Below are 11,330 nucleotides of genomic sequence, written 5' to 3'. Positions count from 1 at the left end.
TCATTGAAGTGGCTCCTCCTGCCAGTGTGATATGAGCAAAAGCAATGGCAGAGAAAAGTACGGAAATGCTGTGAGTTACCATTGAAAGCAGTTACGGCTCCATCTAGAGGTCAACATAGACACTTGCATGTATTTTTGGATGAATGAACATTTTGCACTTTCTTCTATTCTTTCCTGGACTTAAAACATCTAAAAAAGGAGTATGCATTTTATTTAATTTCATGAAAAACAACAAGTTCATGACAAACAACACACACCTTTATATCTTTTTAAATCAACAGTTGTAACAGAAAGTCAGAAAAGCAAAGACAAATCCAAACAATATCCCTGAGTAAACATCCACACCTAAATAATAGTGTATTTCTCAATGGCGTTTCTTCTCATCTAAGGCATGGTGGCACCATTAAGTTTGTAGTGTATTTGTCTTCAACCACAGATTGCAGGTTTTGGGCCCTTTAAGATGACAAACATTGAGAGCTTGTTAAATACTGAATGACTGAGAATATAAAAATGACATGAGTACACTCTGACTGTACCTGGTACTCGTGGCAAACCACAGAAACTAGTGAAGACATGGCTTTCTTCTGTAGATCATCTGTGTGAACCTGGTGTATAAATGACAACAATTTCAAATAAATATACAGAATTTGGAATGATTATATTTTAGGCTGAAATTGTAAACCTGCTCGACTAGTTTAGGAAATCATGTGACGCTTTTGGCAAAGTTTACAGGGCAGAAGTAGTCAGAACTAGTTGAGCAGGTAAACAACATTTCAGTATAATCTAAATTAAGTGTAGTCGTACCCCGTTGACCGTGATCCAGGGCACAAATGTGTGCGGAGGCTTCAGGGCTTCGGTCTTTAGGGCGTTCTGATGCATAATCTTATTTCCAAGGTCTCCATTCACACAACTCATGAGTCTGAGCCAGCTCAGCTGAGGCGCGAACAGCCAAACACACTGCACACAACAACAAATAAAGCAATGACTCCAAACTATAGAGACCAAGGCACATCACCAAGTCAAAGTCAAAGTGATAATATGGCTATAATTGGATTTATTTTTTCAATGTTTGAAACTTATTAATAATAAATAATAACATTGAAGTTTTTTTTATTGATTTATAATAAAAAGACAGCCAACATAGCCAACACAGAAATGTGAAATTATATTGTAAGAAAAATATATTACTTCTAGCCCTTGCGTTATTTTTTGAAGGACTGGAGGACATTGCATTTATTGCTCACAGGACAGACAGGTTCTCTTACCGATTTTGCAGCGGTAATCACATCGGTGGCAGCCTCCATGCAGAAAATGATGTTGAAGGCATTGGCTCTACTCATGTTCAGTAAACAGGCCTGGGAGCCAATAAAAAAAAATGTAATTTAGTGGATTTGAGTTCATTCATGTACAATGCATAGATGAAAATGATGAAAATAAAGTTTGAAATGTCTCATTTCATAGAAATGGTGAGCAAAGATACACCCTCTCCTTAGACTACAATAGCCTCATACAACCTTGACAGAAATTAACCCAGCTAAATGTGAATGAGGTATTTAACAGACAGTCAGACCTCATAAGGCCTTAACAGCCCTGTAAGAGGGAAACTGTCAGACGTGTAAACAATGAAGGTCATGCGTGCGGGTCAGGCAACCATGGACCACTCCTGAATGTAGATCATTAAGATAAGATAAGATAAGGTAATACTTTAATGTCCACACAAGGGGAAATTTCATTGTTACAACGCAGTAGAAACAGGAGGAAAGGACAGATTATAGGAAGTTTCAAAAAAAAAAAAAAAAAAAAAAAAAAAAAAAATAGAACTCTTATGAACAAAAACAGAAAACTAGGTAATACTATTAGCAGGTAAGTAAACCGAATAAAAACAAAATAGAACACTCTTATTTACAGGTATTGCACATGAATATGATGGTATTGCACATGGTTACATCAGTATTGCACATGTTCAGGGCTAGCAGTGTTTGTTGTAGAGTCTGACAGCAGCAGGAAAGAAAGACCTGCGAAACCTTTCCTTCAAACAGCGAGGGTGGATCAGTCTGTCACTGAAGCTGCTCTCCAGAGGACAGAGTGTCCTGCAGGGGGTGAGACTCATTGTCGAGCATAGATGTGAATCTAGCCAGGACCCTTCTGTCCCCCACCTCCTGCACCGAGTCCAGAGCACAGCCCAGGACGGAGCTGGACTTCTTGATGACTTTGTCCAGCTTCTTCCCCTCCCTCTCTGTGATGCTGCTGTTCCAGCAGACCACACCGTACAGGAGGGCTGATGCCACCACAGAGTCGTAGAAGGTCTTCAGGAGTGGCCCTGTCACTCCAGAAGACCTGAGTCTCCTCAGGAGGTAGAGCCGACTCTGGCTCTTCCTGTACAGTGCGTCTGTGTTATGAGTCCACTCTCTCAATGTCCCTTCCCTGGATGTTCACTGGTAAGGGGGCAGCAGAGTGGCGTCGAGTGGCGTCTACGGAAATCCACCACCATCTCCTTGGTCTTCCCCGCGTTGATGAGGAAGTGGTTCCGCTGACACCAGTCCACAAAGTCCTGTGCCAGTCCTCTGTACTCCGCATCATTGATGAGTCCGATGATGGCAGAGTCATCAGAGAACTTCTGCAGGACACAGCTGCCCGTGTCATGTCTGAAGTCTGCAGTGTAAAGGGTGAAGAGAAAGGGCGCGAGGACAGTGCCCTGGGGCGCCCCCACACTGCAGGTCCAAGTGTCAGACACACAGTCCCGTGCTCTCACAAACTGGGGTCGGTCTGTGAGGTAGTCCAGGATCCACTCTGCCAGGTCGTACCTGTTAGTTTCTTAAGTTTCACTTCTCTAAGTTTCACATGCCTGAAAGCTAGGGGGCGATACTGTTCAGTTTACCTGTTATACGTGTCTGGGTGGGACCGAGGGAGACGTTGTTGTGTGGCTAACGTGAACGTGGTGTTCACGAAATAAATGAACCAAATCAAAGTGGAGTTATTATTTGGACTAACATTGGTAGCAGAGGATGGTTAGTAACTACAGAGTCCCGCCATCGTTTGAAGAGGGAAAACCCTATGAAAGCTGGAAGAATGAAGTCGGCATGTGGATTAGAGTTACCGATTTGGAGAAAAAAAAACAAGCTCTTGCCGTGGCGTTGGCGCTATCTGGAAGAGCACGGGAGACGGCGATGGAAATTCCGGTTGATGATTTAAACAAAGACACGGGAATTGCCACTCTTTTTGGTAAACTTGATAGTTTGTTCCTAAAAGAAGAAAAAGATCGGATCTATGAAGCGTACACGAACTTTGACCGGATTGATGAAAAGCGGAAACGTGTCCATGGTGGACTATATTATTGATTTCGAACAGCGATATTCGCGTATGCGCAATTACAACATGGAGCTTCCCGATGCAGTTTTGGCTTTTAAACTGCTGGACACCGCGTGCTTGGATACGACGGACAGACAGCTGGCTCTAACTGCGTGCACGGATTTGACATTCGCCTCTATGAAGTCCGCTTTGAAGAGAATATTTAGCGGGAAAACGATTGCAACTACAGAGGGAATTAGTCAAGAATCTGTTTTTGCAACGGAGCAGCGACGTCAAAACAGGCCCTGGCAACAGGGTTCCAGAGCCAAAACTCCACTGCCCGGTACGAACCCGCTGGACAAGTTCGGACGGCGGTCAAAGTGTGCTGTATGCCAAAGTACGTTTCATTGGGCAAAACACTGTCCACACAAAGGTGAGAGTGTTCAAATAATTGAAGAAAAGACAAACGTGGAAGAGTGTAACATTACACTGTATACAAAAGAATCGCCAACAGATGCAGAAATATTCATGACTGAATGTTTTGGCTCCGCTATAATAGACACTGCTTGCACTAGGACAGTGTGTGGACAACAGTGGCTTGACGACTACATTAATGTGTCTGGAAAGAAAAATTGCATTGTCAATTCCCTCTGACATTGCTAGAGTTTCACCTGCAAGTGTACTTCTAACAATTCTCTTGATTCTCTTTGACTGCCATGAGATAGGAGAAAAACATCCATTGTCACCCATCAAAACAATAAAGTGCCCACCTTGAGTTCCTATTATTTGGACCAACAGTACCCCACACCAGCCGTCTCCAGCTTGTCCCTCAGGAGCAGCGGCTGGATGGTGTTGAAGGCGCTGGAGAGATCGAAGAACAGGATCCTCACAGAGCTGCCAGGTTTCTCCAGGTGAGAGAGAGAGCGGTGCAGCAGGGAGATGACGGCGTCCTCCACTCCGATGCCAGGCCGATATGCAAACTGCAGCTCAACCATGGCTGAGCTCACGGTGGAGCGGAGGTGGTCCAGGACCAGCCGCTCCAGTGTCTTCATCAGGTGGGACGTGAGAGCCACCGGCCTGAAGCTGTTGAGGTCTTTGGCGCGCGGTGTCTTGGGCACAGGTACCAGACAGGAGGTCTTCCAGACCTGTGGTACCACCCTCAGCTTCAGGCTCATGTTGAAGACATGCTCCATAACTCCACACAGTTCATCTGCGCAGGACTTAAAGAGCCTGGGGCTGATGCCGTCAGGTCCTGCTGCCTTCCTCACTTTAATCCTCTTCAGCTCACCCCTCACCTGTGCTGCTGTGACAGTCAGTGGATGGCAGGGGGACTGTGTGCTGGGGGGATGGGTGAGTCCAGGTGAAGTGGGGAGCTGATGGTCTGGAGCAGAGGTGTGAAGGGGAACGGGGGTGGGCCATTGTCCGGCTGTGGAAGAGAGGGCATGCAGCTGTGCAGGGGGAGGGGTGGGTGATTGATCAAATCTCAAGAAGTGAGTATTTAAATCGTTCACCCACTGTAGGTCTCCCTCTGTCTGGGCAGGGGGGGGGTTTGAAGCCTGAAATGGTTTTCAGGCTCCTCCACACTCCCTGAATGTTCTTTTGCTGCAGCTGCTCCTCCATCCTCCTCTTGTAGCCGGCTTCCGCCTGCCTGATCTTCCTCCTCAGCTCTTTCTGCACAGTCCTCAGCTCCTCCTTGTTCCCTGACCTGAAGGCTCTATTTTTCTCCTTCAGCAGAGCCTTCAGTTCACGGTTAATCCACGGCTTGTTGTTTGGAAAACACTGCACCGTCCGGGAGGGAACGGTGTTCTCAAAACAAAAGTTGATGTAGTCCGTGATGCACTCTGTGGTGGCGTTGATGTCCTCCCCATTGGCGTAAAGCTCGGTCCAGACAGTGGTGCTGAAGCAGTCCCTCAGAGCCTCCTCACTCTCAGCAGACCACATCCTCACCATACGGGGCACCACAGGCTGCCTGCGCACAATAGGTTCATACACAGGCCGCAGATGTACAAGATTGTGGTCCGAGCTGCCCAGGGGAGGGAGGGGGGGAGGAGGAATAAGCCTCCTTGGTGTTGGCAAAGAATAAATCCAATGTTTTATTGTCTCTGGTGGGACAGGTAACATACTGGGTGTATGTTGGCAGGACAGAAGAGGGAGAAGCGTGGTTAAAGTCACCGGAGATGAGGAAGAGAGCCTGAGGGTGCTTGTTTTGCAGTCTGCTTGTGATGGAGAACAATGCTTCACAGGCATTGTCAGCGTTAGCAGACGGGGCTACGTACACTGCTATTACAATAACTTGTGAGAACTCCCGGGGCAGATAATATGGCCTCATGCTAACGGCTAACAGTTCAATGTCTCTGTTACATAGTTGTTGTCTGACTCTGACATGGCTTGATCTACACCACCTTTCATGAACAAACATCGCGAGACCTCCTCCTCTTCTCTTAGCACTCTCCTTTGTTCTGTCTGCGCGCAGGAGATGAAAATTGTCCAAAGCAACAGTATGATCCGGGATTTCTTGGGTTAGCCAGGTCTCTGTGAGCAAAATGAAGCTACAGTCCCTGTAATCCCGTTCGTAGCGTGTGAGAGTCGCCAGCTCTGCTGTCTTATTTTGAAGGAACCGCACGTTTCCCATGATGACCCTCGGTACCGCGGGTCTGAAGCAGCTCTTCTTCTCCCTTAGTTTGGCACCAGTGCGCCTGCCCCTCTGTGTCTTTCTCAAAATCTCTCCCGGGATGGTGTGCTTTCTCCCGGGAAAAAGAGACACGGCTCCGGCACGGCTCAGCGCGAGGAGCTGCTCCATAGAGTAGACACGCCGGGAGAGGGGGAGAGGGGCGCGTGTCCCACACACATGCCGCGACGAGAAGAAAAAACACAATAATCCAGCCAAATAAGTCCAAATCAACGCGTGTCCAGCGCGTGTCGGTTTGTACACATCCGGCAAGTGGATGTATGTAAAATATTTACAAAAAATAAAATGAAAAGGGCATCGAAAGTTAGGAAAAGTTTGGAAAGAGAGGGGGGCGTCGTAACACAGCAGCCAGCTTCACCGGCGCCGGTAGGGTGGGATTATAGTATATTTTCAAGTCCTTAGTGTGTATAGTAGAAGGTTCACCTGGATCATGTTGCCCAGACACTCCAGCTCTCCATGCTGACACGTGAAGACATACTTCTGGCCATCAAATCTTTCCTGTGAACAAACGCGCTTCATGGTAACTGTGCAAAAAGGAAAACTTTAAGCCATCATTATTCAGTCACTTCACCACCTGAAAAAGCTATGATTATAGAATGTGTAAGTGGATTCAACACAGTTGATTTCTTTTACTTCTTTAAGTATATTCTTTCAATCTTACTTTAAACATAAATTCATGTTATGCATTTCTATTCTAGTGTCGAGTTGATCTAGTCTTCGAGATGATCAGCCTAGGTTCTGTGCGCCTGCGCTAAAGTGGAAACATGTCATTGGCCTGAGCTGATGAGTTTGAGCTGCCCCAGCAAAAGAAAACTGCTTTATAAGTTATGTCGAGGTATGTGATGCCAGTACAACTAAAGAACGAGTAAAAGGTAGAGGTAGTTTACTTTTACTTTAGCACAATTGTACTGAAGTAAAAGTGAAGTACAGATACCAATTTATTTTTTAAATAAAAAAAAAAAAAAAAAAAAAAAAAGAGTCCAAAGTGTTTAGGGTATTTTTTTCTGTTTTGGAGTATAAAATGGGCCTGACTCAACCCAGAATCTTTTATTTGACTGAAAATTAGAGGGTTACAGCTTTCTTTTCATATTTAATGTCCCGAAGCTTGATAGTTTATTTTTGTAATCAGCTGGTAGAAAAATAGGAATACATTTAAGAAAATCAGAGTCAGAGTCAGAGGGCCAACTGGTGCGACCGCCTCATCATAGAAGTCTAGCCTAATATTTTAGCAGAAACATCTTGTATCAAAGTGATCTACCCGAACATATGTCTGCATTTATTTATAATAGCCATCTACATCTGTATATAACTTTATAAAACTAAAAGAATCATAATTTGTGGACATCTGCAGTATAATTTGATAGAAACCAGTAACAACAAACTGTCAAATGTCAGTCGAATTAGGATAAAAGCAGGGGTCTTTTTTTCGACAAGCTTGCTCCAATAGACAGACCACCCCCGTAATTGATAGAAGACCCTCTCTCAGACGGGGGTGGGAGATTGTAGTTTTGGCATTGTTACTCAGATTCCCTTGCCTGACCCGCCAGTCCCGCCCACATTTTGTTCGAATGCGTCTCGGTCTGGAATCGGACCATTGGAGGGTGTCAAAAAAAACTTTCCAGCATTTACCGCTCCAACCATCGCCGCTAATTTGTGTCACGTGTCTCTCAAATACGGAAGACGTATCGCAAATATTTTCGGAACATTCAGAACAAAATATTAACTTTATTTACCTGAGATTTACAGAGTTTAGTGCGTTGCTTGTTGACTCAGCAGAAGTCGGCAACGTTTCTCAGTCTGTGTTATTTTTATCCTTTCCTCGTAATCCACCATGTTTGTTTAGACACGAACGGACAATGCGTTTGTCTGATTGGTTAATCTGCCTGTCAATCACTCCAGGGTTCAGATTAAGGATTTTCACTTGTATGGCGGTGCTGCTAAACAATCCGTTCATTTTTTCAAATTTGTATAGCAATTTGATAATTGCATAGCAAAACACGAAAGTGACATATTAATTGTCTTCACACTCACAAAAAATATGTGTTAAACCTCTGATGGAAAAATAAAGGTTGCTGTGGTGTCCATCATGGTGTATTTATTATGTTATTCAAATTGTACCGCTCTATTTGACGTTCCATTCCAGCTATAAAACTTTTCCATTTTTCGTTTTGCTATTTGATGACGGTCCCTAAGCACTCGTTAATTCGCTGCGCCCAAAATACACATTTGATTTTTAAAAACTATGTTGTAGTCACTTGGCAGTGTAAATATGAGTATTTTGGCATGTGAATGATCGGCAAAGACTTTTGCGTTTAGGAGCTATTGACCTCGGAAGTCAGAATCTGTGACGCTAACTTTACCGCACGTGGCTCCTCCCACTTTAAGACTCGCGCTCTGAGACAGCAGCGGAACTCGTCATGTCCACACAGCGTCCTACATGTGTCATGACGTTATTGACGATCGATTGACGAGTGATCAGTACTTTTAGGCGCTTTGGTTATACAATTGAACACGCATTTTTGTATCGCAAAAGCTGCGATACAAAAGCTCTTTTTTCTGACGAACGCATCGCATTTGAGAGAAATTGCGTCGCATTTTGCGATGCGATACCGCTTATTCTGAACCCTGCACTCCCTTTGGAAATTGACGCGACTGGGTTGGATCCCAGACCCTCAGGTTTTGTAAAGTAGTCTGTCAAAACGTGTTGGGAATGGCTGGTTAGGCAACTGATTCCCAGCTCCAAGTTGCTCAGCGTTCCATCTCCCCACTCTTCATCCAATTTCACTCTGTCAATTGGGGCCGTGTTGCTGACCTGAGCGTTGCCGTAGGGAACCACTGTCAGGTCCATGATGTCTCCGAGCAGCACAGATGAGGGGTAGAGCATTGCGGTGATGAACTGTCTGCAGTCGGGACACAGGCTCTCAGAGTACACCTCCACCTTCACTGGGTCTGCTGTCTGCTCTCTCTGCTGCTGCGACCGGGTGGCGTTACCGTTCAGACAGTGCTTCAAAACCTACAGCACAACAAATCATCTCTTTGACAAAACATAGAGCAATATTTTGGATTTTGTTAGTAGAATATATTTTAGTTTAGTCTTGTCTTATTTATTATAGAGTTCTCCTTCATGTTCCTCCTGTTGTATTTTGGGGGGTCCCGGCCTGAAGAGTTTGGGAAATCCTGCTCTAGTTCCTCATGCTTCAATTTCAAAGTAGGACACCTCAACTAATTTATTAAACTAAGAAACAAATAGATAATCTGAAAAGAGAATGACTGTAAAATAGATTTCATACCCGTTTTAAAATAAATTATTGTATTGTAACAGATAACGGCACCTCTAAAATAACTTCCTGCTGGTGCCAGAGTCAGGACTAAACATGGACCGGCCTCCTGCTGGTGCCAGAGTCAGGACTAAACATGGACCGGCCTCCTGCTGGTGCCAGAGTAATGACTAAACATGGACCGGCCTCCTGCTGGTGCCAGAGTAATGACTAAACATGGAACGGCCTCCTGCTGGTGCCCAGAGTCAGGACTAAACATGGACCGGCCTCCTGCTGGTGCCAGAGTCAGGACTAAACATGGACCGGCCTCCTGCTGGTGCCAGAGTCAGGACTAAACATGGACCGGCCTCCTGCTGGTGCCAGAGTCAGGACTAAACATGGACCGGCCTCCTGCTGGTGCCAGAGTCAGGACTAAACATGGACCGGCCTCCTGCTGGTGCCAGAGTCAGGACTAAACATGGACCGGCCTCCTGCTGGTGCCAGAGTCAGGACTAAACATGGACCGGCCTCCTGCTGGTGCCAGAGTCAGGACTAAACGTGGACCGGCCTCCTGCTGGTGCCAGAGTCAGGACTAAACATGGACCGGCCTCCTGCTGGTGCCAGAGTCAGGACTAAACGTGGACCGGCCTCCTGCTGGTGCCAGAGTCAGGACTAAACATGGACCGGCCTCCTGCTGGTGCCAGAGTCAGGACTAAACATGGGGAATCTGCGTTTCAGTTTTATGCAGCTAAAATCTGAAACAACGTTCAAATCAAAGTTAAAAACAGTTTAGCCGCGCATATGACTGAAATTATTTTCTTTGCACTCTTCTCTTTTATATCTTAAACCGTTCGGTTTTGTGATTTCTGTAATTTCTTTGTGATTTGATTGCATTTTTTCCTGTTGTGTGAAGCACTTTGAATTGCATTGTGTATGAAATGTGCTCTATAAATAAGCTTGCCTTGCCTACGTTTATGATACAAAAAGGAGTTGTAAATTATAACACCAAATTGATTGCCTTCATCTTGAGTATTTCCCAAGATTGGGGCTCGTTTAGATCCAACAAATACAAGCCAACTAGTTTGACTGCTTAAAACATAAGACGACGTTGCATTTCGCAGTTATAGATTTTATTTCTGGAAGGAGTAAAGGCTCTTTACCGGACAGCGCCGCGCAGCCTCCGCAGAAGAGCACCAGGCTGATGGGGAGCGGGGATACTGGGCCCCACTGCCCGAGTCAAAGGTCATCCACACGGCGAGCAGCAGCAGCTTCATCGTGTGTCCGGTGAGCGACAGACGGACACGGCCGTAGACTGGTCACTGCATTAAAACACGGCACCGTTAAACTCGACCGGTGTTAAACTGTCAGCGACGTAATACTACATGGCGCTCACACCGGCAGCGACAAACCCGGAAAACCCGGAAACCCGCCTTCCTGAGCTAAAGTTGACTTCAGTTCAACTCCTCGTCACTTCTTCTAATCTCTCTCTCTCTGTCAGTCTGCATTGGAAATGATTCTACTTGTTCAAGCAAAAGGATTAATTATTTAAGCAGCCGTAAGCTCCCTTCCAACTGCAACTGCAGCGTCTTGATGGACTACAACGTCCAAATGCATGATGGGAAATGAAGTGTTGTATAACAAGTGAGGCGACAGGGCCCTGACAGCTGATTGGACTCCTCTCTCCTCCCCTCTCCTTTCATCCTCTCTCCTCTCACCTCCTCTCTCCTCCCCTTTCCTCTCCGCCCCTCTCATCCCCTCTCCTCTCACCCCCTCTCTCCTCCCCTCTCACCTCTCAGCCCCTCTCTCCTCTCTCCTCTCACCTCCTCTCTCCTCCCCACTCCTCTCATCCCCTCTCCTCTCACCTCTCACCCCCTCTCTCCTCCCCTCTCTCCTCTCACTCCCTCTCTCCTCTCTCCTCTCACCTCCTCTCCTCCCCTCTCCTCTCATCCCCTCTCCTCTCACCCCCTCTCTCCTCCCCTCTCTCCTCTCCTCTCCTCTCATCCTCTCTCCTCCCCTCTCTCCTCTCACTCCCTCTCTCCTCTCTCCTCTCACCTCCTCTCTCTCTCCTCCCCTCTCCTCCCCTCTCCTCTCATCCC

At 46.2% G+C, this 11,330-nt stretch overlaps 1 protein-coding gene across 1 annotated transcript; it reads right to left on the bottom strand.

The window, feature by feature from the left end:
- Positions 1-303: 303 nt before the first annotated feature.
- On the bottom strand, positions 304-10,526 carry LOC140356700 (gamma-interferon-inducible lysosomal thiol reductase-like). The gene is made up of 7 exons (XM_072441858.1): positions 10,395-10,526; positions 8,790-8,990; positions 6,401-6,475; positions 1,266-1,355; positions 805-957; positions 537-605; positions 304-453 (listed from the first exon to the last, which is right to left on the bottom strand). Exons 1-7 carry the CDS (start codon positions 10,506-10,508, stop codon positions 427-429), a joined length of 729 nt encoding a protein of 242 aa, XP_072297959.1. The 5' UTR covers positions 10,509-10,526; the 3' UTR covers positions 304-426.
- Between the last annotated feature and the right edge of the window lie 804 nt (positions 10,527-11,330).

The sequence above is a fragment of the Eucyclogobius newberryi genome, unplaced genomic scaffold, assembly GCF_026437365.1.
Source record: "Eucyclogobius newberryi isolate DKJ021-1_F unplaced genomic scaffold, fEucNew1.0.hap1 SCAF_12, whole genome shotgun sequence".
In the NCBI taxonomy this organism is placed as follows: domain Eukaryota; kingdom Metazoa; phylum Chordata; class Actinopteri; order Gobiiformes; family Gobiidae; genus Eucyclogobius; species Eucyclogobius newberryi.
This window is presented reverse-complemented; position numbering and strand designations above follow the sequence as displayed.

What these genes read in the sequence shown, in the direction of transcription:
- LOC140356700 (XM_072441858.1), bottom strand. Translation starts at nt 10,508, where the DNA reads ATGAAGCTGCTGCTGCTCGCCGTGTGGATGACCTTTGACTCGGGCAGT. An exon ending in CCTGGATCACGGTCAACGGG is followed by an intron (nt 606 to 804) that starts GTACGACTACAC and finishes TTTATACACCAG; the next exon opens with GTTCACACAGATGATCTACA. An exon ending in TGGTTTGCCACGAGTACCAG is followed by an intron (nt 454 to 536) that starts GTACAGTCAGAG and finishes GTCATCTTAAAG; the next exon opens with GGCCCAAAACCTGCAATCTG.